Source organism: Anomaloglossus baeobatrachus, chromosome 2 (genome assembly GCF_048569485.1).
Source record: "Anomaloglossus baeobatrachus isolate aAnoBae1 chromosome 2, aAnoBae1.hap1, whole genome shotgun sequence".
NCBI lineage: Eukaryota > Metazoa > Chordata > Amphibia > Anura > Aromobatidae > Anomaloglossus > Anomaloglossus baeobatrachus.
The window spans coordinates 78884233-78908940 of NC_134354.1; the positions used below are offsets into that span (position 1 = coordinate 78884233).

The following is a 24708-nucleotide window of genomic DNA, read 5'->3' on the forward strand; positions in this document are numbered from 1 at the left end:
CACTGACAACATTAACATCACTAACATTACTGATGTAGGGAGCATCAGTCCACATAGAAAAAAGCCCAAAAAGGGGGCCTGCGGTATGGTGGAAATGTACCGCCATGGGGGCTCAGGGTCCTGGTTGAACAGAACCAGCGGACCTTAAAAGTAGCAACTAAGTCTCAGCCGCGACTCAGACATATCACATAACTCACGCGACGGACCAATCTTCATTCACTTTATCCCTTTGGGATGATCCTGTGGCTCTTGGAGATCTGGCCGGGAGATTTGCCATGTTCCATGAGGATAGGAGCTTTGCCAACTGTTGTGGGGAATGGCAGACGTGGGTGTTTCCTGCACGGAAAAGCAGGATCTTTACAGGGAAACCCCATCTATAGGATATAGCTTCATCCCTGAGAATTTTGGTATAAGGGGCAAATTCCCTCCTTTTTGCCAGGGTTCCTGCAGACAGATCCGGAAAAATGGACAGGTGCCGGAATTGCTCAGACAGAGGCGGCCTCCTTCTCAGGGCTCGCAGCAGGGCTTCTTTGGTCTTGTAAAAGTGCAGGCGAGCCAAAGTATCCCGGGGGGCATCAGCACTGAGGGATTTAGGCTTAGGGACTCTGTGTATTCTGTCCACCAGGAAATCAGTTGCAGACAGGTCTGGGAGCAGCTCCTGCAGCAAGGAGCCTAGAAAGCTCTGCAGCCCCTTGTCTGGTATGGCCTCTGGAATTCCTCTGATTCTTATGTTGTTTCTGCGGGACCTGTCCTCTAAATCCAAGACCTTGGTATGGAGCTTTTGCACTTGTTCCTCCAGTGCTGCATTGGCATCAATGAGGCTATTGTGTGACTTTGTCAGCTCCTGCATTTTAGTTTCAATGTGTGCTGTGCGACTGCCTATGGCAGTGATATCTCCCCTCAGCTCAGCCACCATATCTTTCCAATCCTGCTGCAGTGATGAGCGGAGGGCACTGAGCAGTTTCTGCATGGTACCTTTGGTAAGCGGTATATCTGCAGCGTCTGTGTCCAAGTCTGGGCCTGCTGTGGATCCCCTCCTGGATGAGCGTGAGGAAGCTATGGAGGAGGATGCTGCTGCCATTTTCCCTCGTCCCGTGCTGGAGAAGAAGTCTGTAACTTTCGCCGGGGACGGCTTCTTCTGGGACTTTCCCCTTGGCATGCCACGTTCCTGGGTACCTCCGCAGCACTTTCCCCCCGTGTGCAGAGAGATTGGTGCCACTGGTGAGCCGCAGTGAGCCGGTTAGGAGTCGAGGTGGCTGGAGCTCAGCAGCTAGGTGACCGGTGCCATTAGCAAGCAGGCCACGCCCAATTCCCTTTTCAATAATGCAACGACAGAAAGATTCTCCTTCTGATTCCTCTCATCCAAATTATTCTCATACCTATAAGTTGTCCACACAAACCCCCCTGGAAGATGACAGCAAAACTGCCAGTCTTGGAGCCCTGACAACGTGGAGCTCTGACAATGAGCTGCGGTTCTCTTCCTCTTTTCTTGATTTCAAAGATCTGGCGATGTTCAGGGGTCTCAATGCACAGGAAAGGGCGGGCAGCAGGAGGCTGCTGGAGCTACTGGCAACAAAAGACTTATTCTCCCTGGCTGGCACTGTCACTGCGAAGAAATCTCCAGTGTGTACACGGGCAGGTGAGATGCTGGGCATGTGTTTCACATACTGATTATCGAGTACAATATTGGACATATATATGTATTAGTAAGTGTATGTCATATAAGAATATATAAGGGTGTACACTGGTATGTAAAATTTTCGGCAGCCCTGGTCAAAATTACTGTTCTTGTGAACAGAAAAGCAAGTTGAAGATGAAATCATCTCTAAAAGGCATACCGTATTTTTCGGACTATAAGACGCACCGGACCATAATACGCACCCTTGTTTTAGAGGGGGAAAATAAAATTTTAAGCAAAAAATAACACACCGTTATGGGGCGAGGATCTGCTGCTGACACTGTTATGGGGGTAATGTCCCCAAATTCTCTACTAAGCTACCCCATCCTGGTAATAATCCTCCTGCCTTGTGTATGTACCCCATCCAGGTATAAGCCCTTATCCTGCTATATACTGGCATCCTGCTATATACCCCCATTCTGCTATATGCCCCCATCCTGATATGTACTGCCATCCTTGTATATGTTCTTATCCTGTTATATACCCCATCCTGCTATATACCCCCATCCTGCTATATGCCTCCATCCGGATATATACTGCCATCCTGATATATACTGCCATCCTTGTGTATGCCCTTATCCTTCTATATACCCCCATCCTGGTATATGGCTTGTATCCTGTATCACATAAAAAAATAAACATTTATACTCACCTTTCCTCGCTCCATGCAGCATTGCTCCTCCCCCTGTCTGTGGCGGCAGCAGCGCAGCTGTTTTGTGTGGAGCAGTCACGGTCACTTCCCTGCAGCTTCACGATGTCCTCCCGTCTGCCGGTCAGCTGACCTGCGTGACTAGCGGCGCGCACAGCGATGACGTCATCGCTGTGCTCACCGCTCTCTACACAGATCAGCTGACTGGCAGACTGGAGGAGATTGCGATGCTGCACGGAAGTGGCCGGTGAGTGTACTGTACTTATTCACTGCCCCCCGTGCTGATGATGATGTGCGGGGATCAGTGAATGCAGCCGCACATGATCACTCCAGGCTGTAGTTGCCAGGGGTGATCACGGCAGGCTGTATATGCGTTCATCCCCCGCCCATCATACCGCCCACCTGTCAGCGCTGGATTCAGCGCTGAGGGATGATGAGCGGGATGATTGGTGTGCATATTAAATGAGCAGGCCCACATGGTCACGGCAGGCGCTCCTATAGCCTGCTCGTGCCGCCGATGACCCGCAGCACTCTCATTCCCGGCCACAGCCCTATATTCAGACCATATGACGCACCCCCCACTTTCACCCAACATTTGGGGGAAAAAAAGTGCGTCTTATGGTCCGAAAAATACGGTAAGTTTAAGATGACACATTTCCTTTGTATTTTAGGCAAAAAAATTTATATGTTTTCAGCCTTTACATTTTTAAATTAAAAAAAGGAAAATGGGCCTATGCAAAAGTTTGGGCACCCTGCATGGTGCAAGTATCACAGCTTGTCAATGCTTTTTGAAACTTTTCTGCAATTTTCACATTGTCCATTAGGCCTAATTTTAGATACACACTTGCTGTTCTTTTCAGCACTCATATAAACATAAACACCAACAGACTGGTTCACACCCAACTGACGTCGATACAAGTACTTTCTGGGAATGCTGTGATCTGGGCAAAGTTCACTTTACAGGGATGTGTTGAGGTGACTTGTGACAATCATCTATGCAGAATGATGGATTTTATGTTGTCTTCTGTATACAGTGTGTCCACCCATATCCTCTCTACTGCCATTAACTTGAGAACGGCGGCAACTATAGGCATAGAAGTAGTTTCTAGGTATAGTAAAGTAGCCATGCGCTACGCAATTAAACAACCTATAGCACCACCTGGTAGAAAACAACAGAGCTAGCATTTTTATCTCGAAAACGGAACGAGATAGAGAAAAAAAGTGAATTACAAAGTTGTAGGGCATCATCAATTCAATATGAATCGACACCTTGCATACAGAAATGCTATGATTAGAACGTGTAAAACTCACAAGGCTGCGGACGTGAAGCGATACCTCATGGAGACCTTCCTACAAGTTATTGGGTATGGTGGCTGCGTGGAGTGGCCTCCACACTCACCTGACCTGACCCCATTGAACTTCTTTCTGTGAGGTCACATCAAACAGCAGGTGTATGCGACCCCTCCACCAACATTTCAGGACCTACGATGATGTATCAAAGATGCTTGTGCAAACGTGTCACCTACCATATTGCACAACGTGCAGCAAGATACAGTATGCTGTCCAGAGGCCAGATGTGCATTGCACCTGATGGTGGCCACTTTGAGCATCAAAGTTAAGTGAGCGCCATATGCGTGACCAGCATTCAATGTTTTGGGGTGGGTCATGGGTTTCATATTATAGCATTTCTGTTTGCAAGGTGTCGATTCACATTGAATTGATGATGCCCTACAATTTTTGAATTCACTTTTTTTCTCTATCTCATTCCGTTTTTGAGATAAAAATGCTAACTCTGTTGTTTTCCACCAGGTGGCGCTATATGTGGTTTCATTGCGTAGCGCATGGCTAATTTACTATACCTAGACACCACTTCTATGCCTATAGCTGCCGCGGTTCTCAAGTTAATGGCGGTGGACAGGATATGGGTGGACACACTGTATAGAGACGTTACCAGTCACTGTAACCCTGCCTAAGATGATAATGAAACTGCTGAAAAATCATTATTACAGAACAGGAAATAATAAGTCTGATGTTATGCACCCATGGTAACTCACAAGGGAAAATAGGGCTTATCTCTAAACTACTGGATATAACTCAACTGATTCCTGTACAGGCTAATGGTTCTAGGAGTACAGTCCCTGGTGCACCTGCGCAGGCTGGAATAACTCTAACTGCAAACTAGGAGATGACAACTCGGCCCTGGCTGCCTAAAAAGCTGTCAAGTGTACTTCGTACCTCTTTAGGCACTTGTGAGAGATGCAGAGCACTACAACCCTGACTAAGGAAGGTGTGCTGAGATAAAAGAGCTCCCAAAGTGAGAAAACACAAAACAAATGGAAAAAGTAAAGTTCTTACTGCAGGAAAGAATAACCTCCTATTACCTAACTATTGTGAGGAGAAAGGAGTAGGATAGCTAGATGTCACAGCAAGGATAATAAATCTAGCTGGGTTATCAGGTAAATCTGACTAGCATAAATCCTTGGCAGTATGGCTGGAACTCCAAACAGGATCCACATTGGAATATTGCTAACAGGGAAAACCAGCATGGTGAAGGTATAAATAGCCATAACCGTAGTGTGACAAGGCAGACTAAATGACAATTGAAAACACCTGTTGACTGAATTGAATGAAACAAAGGTAAAAGATAATCAGCACTGAAACTGAGACTGAAACTTCTGTGGCTCAGTGGAGAAGGAAGCTGAGCACACAACACAGGGTCACCGAATCAAAACCTGAAGCATTACATCTGGTATAATGCCAAGTGTTCAGTATGAAAATTGAAATAACTTTTTTTAATATTGTGGTATGGAAAATGAAAAAATAAAGATTGTATTAAACTTGTTCTTTGTTCTTTTATTAGAGGCAATTGAATCCATAGTACAGAACAGTCACAGCGCCTATGAGCTCTTAAACCGTAGAAAAGTTCTCCGTGACATCATTGCTGCTTACCTAAAAAATGAGGGCATTCCTCTCCTATCAAGATACACGAAGGCTGAAGTTATCCAGAAAACTCTTACATATTGGAATAATTTGGTCAGTAGGAGAGATTTGTACAAAAAAAAACCCAACCAAACAAAAAGTTTTAATTTGTGGGTTTTTTTTAAAATGTATTTGCTAAGTAACCTAAATTATTTCCTAAGATACTAGAATATTGCTTTCTCCGATGTTGCAGGATTCCTGTAAACCAATAACTGGAGCTGTTATTCCATCATCAATAACACAACGACAGGAAGATTCTGATCCCGATTCCCCAAATCCATTCTATTTTCATACACTGAAATCATCCATGAAGGAAAGGTCCCATGAAGATGACAGCAAAACATCAAATTTTGGAGCTCCGACACCTTGGAGCTTTAACAATGATCTGCCGTTCTCTTCTATTTTTACTACATGTAAAAGTTCAAACAAAAGTGATTATCCACCGTATAATTTCCAAAATACGGAAATCGTGGGGCTGAATGAACAGGAAAAGGCAGGTGGCCGGAAACTGCTACAGTTACTGGACACCGCAGACTTATTCTCCCTGGCCGGTACGGTCACTATGAAGAAATGTACAGTGTGCATACGGGCAGGTGAGATGCTGGGCATGTGCCTTATATACTACTGGGCTTGTGCCTTATATAGTAGTAATCAACTAGTAAATGGGATGGTTATGTATTAAAAAGTGCATGTTATACTATATGTTGTATATAAAAGTATATAGCCAAAGTAAATATTATTATTATTATTATTATTATTATTATTATTGAGAAGCGTTATCTGTATCTGTTCTTTTCTAATTATTGTGAGGTTTATTCTTTTTAAGATCATAAATATTTTATAATATTTACACACTTTAGTCAATTGCCTTATAATTATCATATAGACACAATGTTGGCTTGCCTCATCACCTTAACCCCACAAGGAACAGGCTTTTTTTTTTTCATTTTTGCGCTCTATTTTTTTTCCCCCCTTATTCCAAGAGCCATAACTTTTTTGTTTTTCTGTTAATATAGCCATATGAGGGCTTGTTTGTTTTGTGCTGAGTTATGCTTTTGAGTGATATCACCCATTTTATCATATGATGTAATGGTAATTGGGAAAAAAAAATCCAAGTGCGAAATTGCAAAAAAAGTTAAATTCTGCAAACGTTTTTAGCATTTTTTATTTATAGCATCCATTTTACTATAAAACTTACCTGGTAATATATTTCTTCAAGTCACTATGATTACGTAGATACCAAACATTTATAATTTTTGTTTTATTTAAGTGGTGAAAATAAATTCAGAAATTTGAAAAAGAAATTTTGCTTGTGTTGTGATATTCCAAGACCTGTAATGGTTTCAATTTCTGGAATATAGAGCTGTGTGAGGACTTGTTTTTTTAATCACAAGCCAATCTTTTGTTGATATTATTTGGAGGAATACTCAATGTTTTGATTGCCTGTTATTACATTTTTTCTATTGTTGCGGGGGACAAAAAACTGCAGTTCTTCAGTTTTGATTTTGTTTCTCAATGAGCTGTTTACCACTTAAATTAGTTTTATTTTTTGATAGATTGGACTTTTACGAAAGCAGCGTCACAAAATGTGTGTACTTTTAATGAATTTTTTTTTAGTTCCAAAGGGGACTTTACACGCTACAATATCGCTAGCAATTGCTAGCGATATCGAGCGCGAAAGCACCCGCCCCCGTCACACATGCGATATCGTCTGATCACTGCTGTAGCGAACATTATTGCTACAGCAGCGTCACACGCACTTACCTGGTCGGTGGCGTTGCTGTGACTGCCACACAATCCTCCCTCAAGGGGGAGGTGCGTTTGGCGTCACAGCGACGTTACCGCGACGTCACTAAGCGGCCGGCCAATCAAAGTGGAGGGGCAGAGATGAGCGGGACATAACATCCCGCCCACCTCCTTCCTTACGCATTGCCGGTGGAGGCAGGTAAGGAGACGTTCCTCGCTCCTGCGGTGTCACACACAGCGATGTGTGCTGGCGCAGGAACGAGGAACAACATCGCTAAGGAGAGGTGAACGATTTTTTGTTTTAGGACGACCTCTCCACGGCAAATGATTTTTGCCACTTTTGCGATCATTTTAGGTCGCACATAAGTGTCACACGCTACAATAACGTTAATGACGCCGGATGTGCGTCACTAATGACGTGACCCCAACGATAAAACATTAACGATATCATAGCGTGTAAAGCCCCCTTTACATTTTAATAGCTTCAAGACCGTCGACTGTAAATATACGTCGGCACTGGCTGGGCTTTGTGCAGAGCCGACGTATAATTATGGTCAGTGATCAGGAGCAGATTGCGACCCTCTGCACGCCGCAATTGCTGGGATTCTGGTGCAGAATGGTAGATCTGCCTGGAGACATCATCGGGACTTTATTGGATCAGGTCCAGATGATGTTAACCCTTTGCAATCTTCTATGTGCCACGATCAAGAGCAATTGCGGCACATAGAAGATAGAGAGGAGCTGTGAGCTTTTTCTCTTACTTCTCATAATCACGGGGGAGCCGAGGGTTGTCACGGCAGCTGGAAATCACATGATGACCTCCGGGTCTGCCATGTATGGTGGCCTGTGAGACCCAGCCTGCAGCAGAGTCTGACAGGCAATCTGCAGCCTGACACCGACTGTATAATGCATTATACCAGCGATCAGACTAAGAAAAGTTAACGTCCCATATAGTGAGTTCGTAAAAAAGTTAATAAAAGTAAAAAAAAACAACTTGCAAAATGTAAACAAAAGTCACAAAAATGAAAAAAATATAAAAAAAATACATTTATTTATATAAAAACAAAAATGCTCAAATAAGCAAAAAAAAAAAAAAAGTACACGTATTTAGTATTGCCATGTCTGGCCTGACCTGATCTACAAAACTGTCCCAATATGTAACCCCATCAGGGAACAGTTTGAAAAAAAAATGCGGCAAAAAATGCTTTTTCATCACACTACAGAAAAAAAGTGGAATAAAACACAATCAAAAAGTTCAACATACAGAAAAATGGAATTACCAAAAATCTACATCTTGTCCCGCAAAAAACAAGCTGCCACACAGCTCTATCAGTGGAAGATCAAAAAAATGATAGATCTGAGAATACAGCAATGCCCCCCCAAATTCTTTTTTTGAAAAAATTGTTTTTATTATGTAAAAGCAGCAAAACATAAAAAAAATATATAAATGTGGTATCACTTTAACCGTACTGATCCAAAAAATAAACCTGTGTTGTTACTTTTACCAAACAGTGCACAGCGTAAAAAATAAAAATCGCAAACAGCAATTCCTGAATTGCTGTTTCAAGTTAATTCTACCTACCAAAAAAGTGAGAATAAAAAATGATTTAAAATTATTATGTGCCCAAAAATAGTACCAATAGAAACTTCAACGCGACCCGCAAAAAAATAAGACCTCACATGGCTTTCTAAATGCGACATGGTGTCCACTATCTATCCCAGACAATTGGCGCTCCTTCCCTTCCGAGGCCTGCCAGGCGCCCAAACAATAAAATTCCACTACATATGAGGTATTAGTGTACTCAGGAGAAATTGCACAATAAATGTTTTGGTGTATTTTTTCCTTATACCCTTATTAAAAAAAGCTATCTGGTTTAAGAAACAATTGTGTAGTAAAAATTTGTTTTTTTATTTTCACGGCTCAACGTTATAAACGTCTGTGAAGTCCCAGGGGTTCCAGGTGCTCACCAAACATCTAGAAATAATCTTCGAGCGGTCTAGTTTCCAAAATGAGGTCAGCTGTGGGTGAGCTCCATTGCTTTCAAAAATTCAAATGGCCCTCCTTCCCTTCCGAGCTCTGCCATCCAAACAGTTGATTTCCACCACATATGAGGCATCAGCGTACTCAGGAGAAATTGCACAACAAATTGTATGGTCCATTTTCTCCTTTTAGCCTTGTGAAAATGCAAATTGTGAGGCTAAAATAAAATTGTGGGAAAAAAGTAAAATTTTCATTTTTTCTTCCCACGTTGCTTTAGTTCCTGTGAAGCCTCTGAAGGGTTAATAAACTTTTTGGATGTGTTTTTGAGCAGTGTGAGTGGTGCAGTTTTTAGGATGATGGCACTTTTGGGTATTTTCTGTTACCTAGGCCTCTCAAAGTCACTTCAAATATGATGTGGTCCCTAAAACAAATTGCTTTGTAAATTATTTTGGAAAAATGAGAAATTGCTGATGACCTTTGAACCCTTCTAACTTCCTCATGAAAAAAAAGGTTATGGAATAGACAAAGTACTATAAAAATGGGAACCTTGGACTGTTAACATAAATACTTTTTTAGATCAGAAGGGATTAGTTTAGGTCTAGTGTTATACATTGTGTATCTTTTGTTCTTAACATGAAGTATTACTGCTATGTTATATAATGCCATGGTTTTCTGATACTTCTATATAAATAGTTAGTTTTTTTAGTGTACATTTACGTACTCTATAATATTGTTTTCTTTTCTTTTTCTTTGAATTTCTACATGAAATGTCATTGCTGTGTAACGGTTTTCAAAATGGTATTCTATGTGAATATATTGTTGTTATCATTGTTTAAAAATTTCAATAAAAATGTGTTGGTTCACATAGTAATCCTGTACTTATCCCCAATAAAGTGTCGGGGCATGGATGATGGAATTCACAGTTGGTGTATGGCCGGGGCAGTGTGGCTGTGGAGCCTCATCTTTGGGGTAATGTGGCAGTAAGTTCATAGAGGGTATACAAAATGAATAATAAGACTTATGGACTAAATACAACACAGGCAATGAGATTAACAATGCAAAAGATATATTACAATAAGAAACTGCAGTAGATTTTTTTTTGTGTGCCTTCTATTGGCTTACTGCCATGTTGCCTTTGGGGTGAGGCTCTGCAGCCTGGTGTTGTGTGTGTTTTGGATTATATTGTGTATGTTACGTCACCACCGGAGTCCGCTCCATCGACTTCTACTCCAATCACCAGGCGACGCCGTGTTCCTGCCGTGGATAGTGCTGGTGATGGGAGAGGAGTCGATGCCAGCGGCGCCGGTGGGCGCAGGCTCCGCTCATCCACTGGTCTGGGTTTCATGGGGATCTGCAGTGCCACTGGCTGACTGTAGATAGCAGGTGTCTCCCAGCTGAAGTACCATCCTTCAGCTACAGCCTATGTAAAGACACTACACCCTTTCTAATGCCTCTCCTGTCTGCTAACCTCTGCCAGAGATAGTTCTGAAAATTCTGGCTCCTGTTTCGTCCTGTTCTGTGATTTTGTGTGCTGATTACCGCTTGTTTCCTGACTACCCTTCTGCCTGCTGTTTTTGTACCTCGCTGCCCGATCCGGTTTTGACCTCTGCTTGTTTCTTATTACGTCCTTGCCTGCCGATTCTGTCCCTGTTACGCAATTCCTGTTTTGACCCTTCCTGATGACTACTCTCTCAGACTGCACCATTCCACAGTTAGTGATCTCCAGGGCCCTGAGTAATTCCAAATCTCTTTATAGGGGTTAAAGGTTTTCAGGGTTCTGGGGGTCCTGCTTGGTGAGTGGCTTCCCTCTAGCCTATCCTTTACAGCCCGTCTGAGTCTGTGGATCCAGGCAGGCATTACAGTTTATCTGCGGAGATTTCCTTGTTTATATGCTTGTTGTGCATTCTGTTGTCGGTGCCCTGATACTTCATTGGGGTTAAGGATTATTATGTCCATCCCTCTATTTTATCCAAAAAAAAAGTTATGTTGCAAAAATTGTGCTGATGTAAGGTAGAAATGTGGGAAATGTTATTTATTAACTATTTTGTGTGACATAACTTTTTGCTTTAAGGGTATAAAAATTAAAAGTTTAAAAACTGCAAAATTTTCCAAATTTTCGCCAGATTTGCGATATTTTCACATATAAACACTAAAGATTTTTTCTTAATTATACCACTATCCTAAAGTACAATATGTCATGAAAAAAAACATCTCAGAATCACTGAGATCCATTGAAGTGTTCCAGAGTTGTAATCTGTCAAAGTGACATTGGTCAGAAATTAAAACATTGGCCCGGTCAGGAAGGCAAAAACAGGCTCTGGTGCAAAATGTGGTAAAAGGGGGAAAAATTTTAGTATAATATTTTTTTTTATTATTTTTTTTTTTAATTTCTACTTTATACTGCATTTAAAAATCCCTGGAATGGTCTGATCATTTGTTCTAAATACAAAAATGCTATAACATTGCTGTATATGGTAGAAATCAGAAATATACAGTACAGACCAAAAGTTTGGACACACCTTCTCATCTTTAGAACAACTATTAAGAGGAGACTTTGTGCAGCAGGCCTTCATGGTAAAATAGCTGCTTGGAAACAACTGATAAGGACAAGAAACAAGCAGAGGAGACTTGTTTGGGCTAAACAACACAAGGAATGGACATTAGACTAGTGGAAATCTGTGCTTTGGTCTGATGAGTCCAAATTTGAGATCTTTGGATCCAACCACTGTGTCTTTGTAGAAAAGGTGATCGGATGGACTCTACATGGCTGGTTCCCACCGTGAAGCATGGAGGAGGAGGTGTGATGGTGTGGGGGTGCATTGCTGGTGACACTGTTGGGGATTTATTCAAAATTGAAGGCATACAGAACCAGCATGGCTACCACAGCATCTTGCAGTGGTGTGCTATTCCCTCCGGTTTGCGTTTAGTTGGACCATCATTTATTTTTCAACAGGACAATGACCCCAAACACACCTCCAGGCTATGTAAGGGCTATTTGACCAAGAAGGGGAGTGATGGGGTGCTACCAGGGCCGGATTATAGGCGGGGCAGGCGGGGCTTCAGCCCAGGGGCCCCCACCACAAGAGCTTCTGAGGGGGCCCCCACCACCATCAGTGTGGGCGCCATTTTATTAAGGTTCAGGACCACACTGTACCTTTAAAGAATTTCAATCCGGCTGTCACTGTGTTGCAGACACGCCCACTGCATGCTGTGTGGGCTGAGTCTGCAAGGATGACGTCACCGCGCGCCTGCTGCTGCTTCTTCGTGCCGTACAGGAGCTTGTGGGAGGACCGGAGCAGAGGCCTCGGTGGATGATCGTGAGTGTGACGTCATCCATCATGGTGCCGGGCAGGAGGCTGCAGTGAGGAGGGAGCAGGACGGGATTCCATAGTGTCAGCGGCAGCTCTGCCGGCAGGACCAGTGTGAGTTATTGCAGGAGTGTGACCTGCTGCAGATCAGGTCGGGCTGTCAGTGCCGGGTCTTCAGCCTCATCCCTCCCCTGCAATAACTCACACTGATCTTCAGCAGAGACATCACTACACACAGATCCTGCACTGATCACATCTGAGCCTGCAGCACACATTACACTATATGGCCCATATTACATACTGTATAGAATATGTGAAGTCCTGTAGGCCCAGGTGTGATCAGTGCAGGGCATTGTATATCTGTGTATATACCACATCCAGTGTACAGAGCAGTGTGATATACTGTGTACATGGTATATCACATCCAGTGTACAGAGCAGTGTGATATACTGTGTACATGGGATACCACATCCAGTGTACAGAGTAGTGTGATTTACTGTGTACATGGGATACCACATCCAGTGTACAGAGCAGTGTGATATACTGTGTACATTATATACCACATCCAGTGTACAGAGCAGTGTGATATTCTGTGTACATTATATACCACATCCAGTGTACAGAGCAGTGTGATATACTGTGTACATTATATACCACATCCAGTGTACAGAGCAGTGTGATATACTGTGTACATGGTATACCACATCCAGTGTACAGAGCAGTGTGATATACTGTGTACATGGTATACCACATCCAGTGTACAGAGCAGTGTGATATACTGTGTACATTATATACCACATCCAGTGTACAGAGCAGTGTGATATACTGTGTACATTATATACCACATCCAGTGTACAGAGCAGTGTGATATACTGTGTACATTATATACCACATCCAGTGTACAGAGCAGTGTGATATACTGTGTACATTATATACCACATCCAGTGTGCAGAGCAGTGTGATATACTGGGTACATTATATACCACATCCAGTGTACAGAGCAGTGTGATATACTGTGTACATTATATACCACATCCAGTGTACAGAGTAGTGTGATATACTGTGTACATGGTATACCACATCCAGTGTACAGAGCAGTGTGATCTACTGTGTACATTATATACCACATCCAGTGTACAGAGCAGTGTGATATACTGTGTACATGGTATACCACATCCAGTGTACAGAGCAGTGTGATATACTGTGTACATTATATACCACATCCAGTGTACAGAGCAGTGTGATATACTGTGTACATTATATACCACATCCAGTGTACAGAGCAGTGTGATATACTGTGTACATGGTATACCACATCCAGTGTACAGAGCAGTGTGATATACTGTGTACATTATATACCACATCCAGTGTACAGAGCAGTGTGATATACTGTGTACACACATCAGATGGCATATAATGTGTATATTGTATAACATCTGGTGTCTGTATCACAGTAAACCCGGTCAAATGCCGGGCCCTGAGCTGCCGGGGGGCCCAATCGCGGTGGCAGGAGTGGCGTACCGCTAGTCAGGTGGCCCGGTGCCAGCGCTGTCACCAGCCTCCCCCCCGCCGAGGATCGCACTTTCAATTGTATCGGCATCGCAGTTGCCGATACAATTGAGAGCAATGATGAGATTGAGCGTCTCTCTCTCATGATTCTCCTCACTGTCTCTGTTGGCACTCTGACAGCTCTGCAGCGGAGCACGGTGACGTCATCACTGCGCGCCTGCTGATAGGTCGAACGACAGCAATGGACGCGCCGAGGAGACCGGAGCAGCGGGGGGACGAGGAGAAGTGAGTATGTACAATCACTGTGGCCAGACGACCATGGGGGTACATTAAATGATATGGCGGCTGTACACTACATGAGGATGCCTAATGCTATCTGGTTCTCTGCACTGTGCTATATACTGGCTGTATACTACATGAGGGTGCCTAATGCTAACTGGCTCTGCACTGTGCTATATAGGGGCTGTATAATACATGAAGATGCCTAATGCTATCTGGCTCTGCACTGTGCTATATACTGGCTGTATACTACATGAGGGTGCCTAATGCTAACTGGCTCTGCACTGTGCTATATAGGGGCTGGATAATACATGAGGATGCCTAATGCTATCTGGCTCTGCACTGTGCTATATAGGGGCTGTATACTACATGAGGATGCCTAATGCTATCAGGGTCTGCACTGTGCTATATAGGGGCTGTGTACTATGTGAGGATTCCTAATGCTATTGGCTCTGCACTGTGCTATATAGGGGCTGTGTACTACGTAAGGATGCCTAATGCTATCTGCGTCTGCACTGTGCTATATAGGAATGAGGGTGCCTAACGCTATATGGGTCTGCATTGTGCTATATGGGGGCTGTATACTACATGAGGGTGCCTACTGCTATATGGGTCTGCATTGTACTATATGAGGACTGCTTATTGTAATATGGGGGCTGCATAGTGCCATATGGGGGCTGCATAGTGCCATATGGGGGCTGCATAGTGCCATATGGGGGCTGCATAGTGCCATATCGGGGCTGCATAATGCCATATCGGGGCTGCATAATACTATATGGAGGAATATTGAGGCTGCATAATACTATACCCCCAGAGTTGTATGTCCCTTCCACCCCAGAGCTGTATACCCCAAGAGCTGCATGTCACCCCCCCACCTCAGAGCTGTTTGTCCCCCCACCTCAGAGCCACTGCCCCCCTCTAGAGCTGTATGCCCCCCATTGCTCCATACCCCTTTCCTTAGTAATATTTATGCCCCCCAGTAATGTGTATGTCCCCAGCCTCTCTTGTGATGTGTATATACATCGGTGTTAGTGTGCTCTATGTGCGGCCATGTCTGTTAGTGACTGCCACCAATCAGCGTGGCACAGACACATGCCCAGGAGGAGTTGGATGGAGACAAGCAGGGAGGTGAATGAGACTGTTGCCGGCTTCCCAATATTAAAAATATATATAAAAATATAAAAATGTGTCTGTGTGTGCATGTATGATGTGTCTTTATGTCTATTTATATGTGTTTTTGTGAATTTCTCTTTAAATATATATGTGTACGTATGCCTGTATGTGTATGTATCTGTGCATGTCTATGTGTGGATGGGGCCCACTGAGACTCTTTCGCCCAGGGCCTACAAAAACCTGGAGCCGGCCCTGCGCATACCAGTCATGTATTCTCCTGTACACTGTACAGGGGTGTACCTTTGGGGGGCATGCGGCATATTTGCCCCTGCACAGCAATCAGGGGGGCACCATTGGAAAGTGTGAGGCAGCAGTATGGTGGGAGAAAATTGTAAGTAGACAGTATTGGGAAAGAAAAGTGTGAGGGGCATAGTATAGTGACTGTATAGTGAAGGACATAGGTAGTATAGATAAGGGGCAGCAAGGTGGCCAGTGTGAGGGCACAGTATGGAGGAGGGCACAGTATGCTGAGAAGGGGGAATGTGAGACTGAGGTGCAGTATTTATATCTAAATGCTACAGTGCGTGCTCTACTGTTATGGCTAAAATTGTTAACGTTATTGGGCCCCCACCAGATTTTCTGCCCAGGGGCCCCCACCAACCTTAATCTGGCCCTGGGTGCTACACCAGATGACCTGGTCTCCACTGTCACCAGACCTGAACCCATTCGAGATGGTTTAGGGTGAGCTGGACTGCAGAATGAAGGCAAAAGGGCCAACAAGTGCTAAGCATCTCTGGGAACTCCTTCAAGACTGTTAGAAAACCATTTCCGGTGACTACCTCTTGAAGCTCATCAAGAGAATGCCAAGAGTGTGCAAAGTAGTAATGAAAGCAAAAGGTGGCTACTTTGAAGAACCTAGAACAGGGGTGGGGAACCTTTTTACTGCTGGGGGCCATTTGGGAAATTCTACCAACCTTCGGCGGCCACAAAAAATAATCAACTTGAAAATGACCTGGCTATATTTGGTCAAACAATTAACTCACCCCTATACCCCTACTGTGGTGGCTGGAGCTGCTTCTCTTTGGTGCGGCTGTAATGTTTGCTTCTCACAACTGCTTTTCCAGGTTTGTCTTTGCCATATACTGCACACAGCCCCAACACACTGGCTGTATACCGCACACAGCCCCTACACACTGGCCATATACTGCACACAACCCCGACACACTGGCCATATATTGCACACAGCCCCGACACACTGGCCGTATACTGCACACAGCCCCGACACACTGGCCAAATACTGCACACAGCCCCGACACACTGGCCATATACTGCACACAGCCCCGACACACTGGCCGTATACTGCACACAGCCTTCATACACTGGTCATATTGTACACCACCCACAACACACAGTGGCCATATACAGTACACATGCACAGGAGATACTGTATACTGTACACAGCACTCACACACCGTATACACAGCACACATGCCGTATACAGCACACAAGCCATGCACAGCATTCAACATGCCGTATACACAGCAGTCAACATGCCATATACACAGCAGTCAATATGCTGTATACACAGCAGTCAACATGCCGTATACACAGCAGTCAACATGCCGTATACACAGCACATAAGGAGAATGAAAAAAGCTCTGCATGTAAACATCTGCACACCAGGAATTAGATATACCAATAAGTCTTAAAATATGAAACTTTATTAATTGCCAAATACAACAAACACAGCACACACACGCTTTATGCACATCACACACTCTGTATACACAGCACACATTCTGTATACACAGCACACACGCCGTATACACAGCACACACGCTATATACACAGCACACACGCTATATACACAGCACACACGCTATATACACAGCACACACGCTATATACACAGCACACATGCTATATACACAGCACACACTCTGTATACACAGCACACATTCCGTATACACAGCACACACGCCGTATACACAGCACACACGCCGTATACAGAGCACACACTCTGTATACACAGCACACATTCAGTATACACAGCACACACTCTGTATACACAACACACACGCCGTATACACAGCACACACTCCGTATACACAGCACACACACGCCGTATACACAGCACAGACTCCGTATACACAGCACACACAGCACACGCCATATACACAGCACACACTCTATATACACAGCGCACACACACACAGCACACGCCGTATATACATTACGCACTGTATGCACAGCACACACATGCCGTATACACAACACACATATACTCGACATTGAAGTCACAAATACATTTGATATATGGTGGTATGTATTAGATATAAACACACTTAGCTCAGCTATAAGTACCTGCTGCTTAGTTGCCCTGTAAGATCAGGTGCAGCACAAGTTCCTGCCTGATGCAAGATGGATGCAGCAGCTCAGCTCAAGGGCTGGCTTCATTCTCGTCTTCGCTCTCCTTTGCGGTGCTAGACCTGAATAGCCGAGCACAGAGGCAGAGTGCACAGAACAGGAGGGTGAGAGGCAGAACGCATGGCACTATACAGCATCCTTAGTGCCGTGCAGGCCCCTCCCCCATCACTCTGCTTATAGCTGCAATCTCACAGGGAGAATGTAGGAGCCAGAGGGAGGGACCGCAGAAAACGTCATCCGGAGGTTCACCACCCCTGACCTAGAATATAAGACATATTTTCAGTTGTTTCACACTTTTTTAAGCATTTCATTCCACGTGTTTTAATTCATAGTTTTGATGCCTTCAATGTGAATCTACAATTTTCAGAGTCCTGAAAATAAAGAAAACTCTTTGAATGAGAAGGTGTGTCCAAAATTTTAATCTGTACTGTATACAAATATGGAAGTCTCTTATAAACACCGGCCATAGGCTTGTTTTTCACAGGAGTACAGTGATGACAGACATAGGGGTCAGTTGACCCCTGACTGTCATGACAACTCATCGGCATCCATAATTGCATCACCACTGCGCCGATGAGAGGTTACAAGGGTGCTCCCACCTGCCAACGCACGTTAAATGCCGGCAGGGGGGCATTAAACAAGTAAACAATAGTGGGCAGAACACCGTATCACCCATGGCTCTTAGCAGAAGCATGAAGTTGATGAAGGTTGAATTATTCAGCCTTCATCTGCAGAAAAAGATCCGGGCTCAGTGTGCATGCCCAGTAGGGTGACCGCAAAAAATCGATGTCGGAATTTTGTCCATCTGGACCCCACAAAACGATTCCCCTTTCCAGATATTGAGATAGCCAAAATTTGAGCTTGATCAAACGACGTTAACCCGTGCCGCTCGTCGCTCAAAGTTTGAAAAAATCCTAATTTTTGGCCAAAAAGCTGACATATGGAGCCATAACTCCAGAACGGTAAATAATAAAAACACGCTTAATATCTCAAAAGAAAACTAATGTTGTTCTTCAAAATTTATATTTTATACATAATTGTTGTTATTTTAAGTCAAACTGAGTTACAACAGCTTTTAGCCCCAAGAACGTGACCTGGTACCACTAGGAACATACTTCGTATATTTTGTTATTAAGTGATACATTTTGTGTTTTTTTTGGTATATTTTTGAGTTTAAAGTAGAAATATAACAAAAAAACAAGTAATACAGATAAGTCTGACATTTTTTATTTTAAAATATAAAAATGAGGTATATAATACATACAAAACAGACACAGAAAAGATACAGACGTAGAACCTACATGAGTTGATAATTTTACATAGTTATCTAATCTATTCTAGAGCTTTTGTTAAAGTAGTTTTTGAAACGTCAGAATATAATGCTCGGCATTTGCTTACAACTTGCAGGATATATTGCTTTTGTTCTTCATCTTTTGTCAGAAGGTCGTTAAAGTTGGTTATTAATTTAACACCACGCTCAGCCATATCATTAACTACTTTTAATGTTTTGGCAATTTTCAATCCTTCGTGGAAGTCATTATTTTGAGGCCAGGTGTTTGGATTTTGTCTTAGGAAATCTGTTTTTATATTAAATTGGTCAAAGAATGTAAATGTTTCTTTGGTAAGTAAATTTACCAATCCTCTATCAACTACCTCTTTTAATTTATCTTTCCTAACTTTTGGATTTACAACCCTAGCGTGCTCTGATGGTTCATCTGTGCTACTGAGCAAGTTATTAGCCATTAACAACTTTTCATCGTCTGTAATGGTGGGATCAAAAAACGATAATCCCACCAACTCTGCAGTCAAATACCACAAATGGTTCGAAAATTTCGTCAGGGCTATTTCTGCAATGTCGTTGTCACATTCTTTATAGTCTAACAGATTATGCAAAATACCTAAATCTTGCTTTGGCGCAAGATGAGCTTTTGGAGCATTGAACCAAGCTTTACAATAACTTTTAACTAGGAAAACAGAAATGGCACGCACAGAACTTTCTTCTTCTTTAGACATCTTAAATTGACGACGAAAAAAGAACATTTTTAAGCAGTAAATAGCCTTTGTCATCCACCTAGCGTGATGAATGGCTCCTGGAGTTCTAAAACCCACAACATTGCCGTCTAGTGATCCAACAAATACGAGAACCAACTGCAACAGCTCCTTGTAGTCATCTCTGGGGTGGCTCTCAGTTAATTTGGTCTCGAATTCAGCAGTAACATTTGCAATTACTTCTGGAGTTAGCTGCTTTTGTATTAGATTGTCACTGATACCTGTGTCATATTTTCCTTTGTCTATCTTGGGCCACGCAGTGAGGAATCTTTTGAAAATGTCTGGATGAGGTCCTGTGGTTGATCCCATTTTTGTGTCGAATACGCCTCTTAACACAATTTCCAAGATATAGTGACGGCAAGCTAGGTGTAGCAATTCTCTTCCTAACATTTGCTCCAATAGGACGCATGCTCCTTTGAGTCTTCCCGTGTTCGATGCTGCAGTGTCGAAGCACATCACCTTGACGGTGTTGGGAAGACCACATTCCCATTCCATTCCCATTCCATACTTTTCAACAAACTGTTTAAATTTGTTCTTGGCCGTTTCCGATGTTTTCTTCCGGTCTTTTTGAAGACTTCTCCACTCGGCGTGAAGTTTTTCCAGCTTTGTAATTGCATCTTGCTCATGTTTAGTCGGGATTCGAGCTTTCCCCCAAAAAATGAACACTTCTCGTATGGTCAGTTTTGCTGATTCTCTTACAGTTAATTTCACAGTACGTAAATTATAAAATAAAGCACATAAGACTTGACGATTTGAGGGTAGTTTACAACCGGTGATCTGGTGAAAGGGATAGCCCACAAGAAATATTTTATCCTTGTTCCGGCTTAGTACACATGATGTGAATGCCATTTCAGAGTCTAATAGGTAAATAACAGTTAACTAGAAAAACGAAACAAAATATATTACAAACCTTAATTTCAATAAAATATTTTCAAATATCTTTTAAAATAATACTATAATAGCTATAAAAACAATAACACACACACTTGGAAAATTTAAAAAAAACATTAAAATATCTTCACTGGATAATTGTAATAATAATAAAGAACAACATTAGCTTTCCTTTGAGATATTAAGCGTGTTTTTATTATTTACCGTTCTGGAGTTATGGCTCCATATGTCAGCTTCTTGGCCAAAAATTTGGACTTTTTCAAACTTTGAGCAATGAGCGGCACGGGTTAACATCATTTGATCGAGCTCAAATTTTGGCTATCTCAATATCTGGAAAGGAAAATCATTTTGTGGGGTCCAGACGAACAAGATTCCGACATTTTTTTCCACCCCCTATGAGATCCGGTCACCCATTGCCCAGATCAAAGGCAGGGAAACAACTTATGATGTACAGATCTTGGATAAAGATAGCACAAACCGAGTAATTACAAACTTCAGTATGTTTCAAAGCAGAAAGTATAAGAAAATTTTATATACTGTAAAATTGGTATCACAATAATTATAATGACCTGGACAATCAAGTAACCACTCCAGGTCATATTTACCAGCATAATGAATGGCATAACACCAAAACCTAAAACGATGCTGAAATTAAGAGTTTGCTTTTAAAACTTTACAATCCAGTTTGTAAACTTCCCATTTTTAGTACAATATTTGGTAAAGTGAGCGGTGTCAATTACAATTACAACTCATCTTGCAAAGAAACAAGTCCCATAAAACTGTTGACCGAAAAATTAGAACATTATCTCTTAGAAAAAAGCGAGAAAAAGAACTAAAGTACATTTTTTTGTCATTTATTTGTAGAAGTAAAGTTTCTTATATTAAACATGTTCCATTGTCTTTTATTTCTAGAGGCCATTGATACAATAGTACAGAACAGTCTCAGCGCCTATGAGCTCTTAAACCGTAGAAAAGTTCTTCGTGACGTCATTGCTGCTTACCTAAAACATGAGGGCATAAATCTGCCCCCAAAGTTCACAAAGGCTGAAGTTGTCTTGAAAACTCTTACGTATTGGAATAATCTGGTGAGTTTGAGAGATTCCTAAATATCATATTTATCAGTCTTTACGTTTATGAATATCTTTTACTTAAGTTACCTACACTACCTACAAAAAAATACTAGAATGTTGCTTTCTCCAATGTAGCAGGATTCCTGCAAACCTTTGGCAGAAATATCAATTCCCTCTTCAATAATGGAACAACAGAAAGATTCTCCTTCTGATTCCTCTCATCAAAACTATTCTCATACCTATAAGTCATCCACACATACCTCCCTGGAAGATGACAGCAAAACTGCCAGTCTTGGAGCTTTGACAACTTGGAGCTCTGACAACGAGCTACAGTTCTCTTCCTCTTTGACTGGTTTCAAAGATCTGGCGATGTTCAGGGGTCTCAATGCACAGGAAAGGTCAGGCAGCAGGAGACTGCTGGAGCTACTGGAAACAGAAGACTTATTCTCCCTGGCTGGCACTGTCACTGTGAAGAAATCTCCAGTGTGTACACGGGCAGGTGAGATGCTGGGCTTGTGCTTCACATAGTAATTATCGAGAACAATATAGGACATAGATATGTATTAATAAGTGTATGTCATATAAGAGTATATAAGATTATACCGTAGCATGTAAAATTTTGGGCACCCCCGGTCAAAATTACTGTTATTGTGAACAGTTAAGCAAGTTTAAGATTAAATGATCTATAAAAAGCATTTATTAAAGATGACACATTTCCTTTATATTTTAGGCAAAATAAAATATTTTCATCTTTTACATTTTTAAATTAACAAAATAGTATACTGGGCCAATGTAAATACAATGTTGAGCCATAGAGATGGTGAGGACACGGCAGCCGGCGGGAAATGGTAAGCACTTAGAGGAGCTAAAGACAGGGGTGGGATGATTGCAGAGGTCGGGTATGGTTGTGGTGGGGGAGCCGTAGACCCCAGCCCCTGCTTTAGCTGGATGTGCGTCTCAGAGTGCACAGCGCCGCTGAAATGTATTGCGGTTCAGAGAGGATGCCGCATGACATGGAAGCTGGGGAGGGTGAGTAAAATAATTTTTTTCTTTGGGTGAGTAAAATAATTTTTTCTTTGTTTGCTTTTGCGTTAGAGACAGAACAGAGACATATATATATCAGGAGGATGGTTTATATACCAGGAAAGGCCTAGGAGGTGGACATATATACCAGGAGGGGGATATACATACCAGGAGTGGCTCAGGATGAGGACGCATATACCAGGAGGGGAAAATATATACCAGGAGAGAGACATATATACCAAGATGTGACCTGGAACGGAACATATATACCAGGAGGAGGACATATAAACCAGGGTGGAGACATATATATCAAGATGGGCCCAAAAGGTGACTTATATACCAGAAAGGGGACATATACACCAGGAGTGGCCCAGGCAGGGGACATGATAGTAACATACATATCAGGATGGGGACATATATACTAGGTGGGGTTATATACCAGGATGGGGACATATATGCCAAAAACATGACATGTATACCAGGAGGACATATATACCAGAAAAGGCCCAGGATGGGGACATATCTACCAGGATGGGGACATATACATTAATATTTAAACTTGGGTTTTATGTTTTGTATCAATAAAAGCCACGTTAATATATAATTAGCTGGGTGTGCAAATTTTTTGCACCCCCTTCCTTTATTGATATTTATTACCCTGTGGTGCCTACTAATTCTGTCTTAACAGAGTTGCAAAGAGCTGTGCGTGGGGAGGATATTATATAGAGGGGCAGTGTGTCTATAGGGGGATATTATACAGAGGGACAGTATGTGTGGGGATATTATACAGAGGGGCATCATGTGTGGGGGATTTTATACAATGGGGCAGTGTCAAAGTTATCTGGGCACACAAATATCCAAGGGTGTCTAAACTTTTGCATCAGCTCATTTTTCTTTTTGTAACTTATAAAAAGTAAATTGTTCTGCCTTCGTCCACGTGTGAGCTGTGTGGACTCCGGCATACAGCTAACCTTCATCCAATGTTTCAATAAACAGACTGTGTTGCCTTTAAGTCTTTATTTATTAAATGATGATGGATAGGTGGATGATCATAAGAAATGGATGATTGATTGGTAAAAACTATAACAAAAGATACAAATCCATATCAGTACAGGCATATCACAAATAACAGAATGACATACATAGTAGTACTGGTATTTACAGAATCTGCATAACACAGAGAGCAATGCATATGACTGAATACAACATTTACACTGCTGATGCCGCCCTACACCTGCTCTGCATGTATCACAGCCTATGCAATCTGAGTAGATCCACTGCCACTTCACAGTGCCTACATAACAACTGTACACATATTCCACCACAAATATGTAGTCTAGTACAATGATTCCTACCGGGATCCATTAGTCAGGAGGAACGATTGAAGAAAAGGTACTGGAGCCAACCATAGCACCTCTGAATCCTATGGAGGCATCAAGACATCTGCGTCTCCAACTCAGTAAGGGAAGGGAAAAAGGGGCAGTCCAAGGAAGTATCTTTTCCTTAAAGCAACAGGCTCAAAACCACAGAAATACTGTAGAGAGGTATGAGGAAAACATAAGAAAGCCAACAGTGACCTCTTGTGGGCAACAAACGATATTACCCTTATCCTATTTAATGAATAGGAGACAGAACACTCCCCGCTTGGCGTTAACCAATGCCACTATTGGACTCCTGAGGGGATAACAACAACACAAGTTCAGTGACTGGTCTGGTGAACAGTTTGTTCTCTCCGAGCTTGCTCACTCTGACCTCTACCTTGCGTACTCTCCCATCCTTGCTGGGAAAGGGTTTGGTGACTAGGCCGAGTGGCCACTCATTTCGGTGTGATTGACTGTCCTTTACAAGTACCACATCGCCAAGTCTGATGTTTGGATGGTCTTTCTGCCATTTTGTTCTGGTTTGCAGAGTGGAGAGATATTGTTTCCTCCATCTGTCCCAAAAGGCATTGGACACGTTTTGTACTTGCCTCCATTGTCTTCTGTAGAGGTCTTTCTCGGTGAATTC

General features: G+C 42.6%; 1 protein-coding gene across 2 annotated transcripts in view; it reads left to right on the plus strand.

Moving 5' to 3' along the window:
• Nucleotides 1-1312: 1312 nt before the first annotated feature.
• Nucleotides 1313-24708, plus strand: part of LOC142290965 (uncharacterized) — a 60239-nt gene continuing 36843 nt past the window's right edge. Inside the window, exons 1-5 of one of the 2 annotated variants that reach the window (XM_075335114.1) lie at nt 1313-1639; nt 5188-5360; nt 5500-5899; nt 21521-21693; nt 21814-22177. In XM_075335114.1, the coding sequence (XP_075191229.1) occupies nt 1324-1639; nt 5188-5360; nt 5500-5899; nt 21521-21693; nt 21814-22177 (1426 nt within the window). In that variant the 5' untranslated portion in view covers nt 1313-1323. The remainder of the gene's footprint in view (nt 1640-5187; nt 5361-5499; nt 5900-21520; nt 21694-21813; nt 22178-24708) is intronic. The other variant, XM_075335115.1, reaches the window with a different exon arrangement.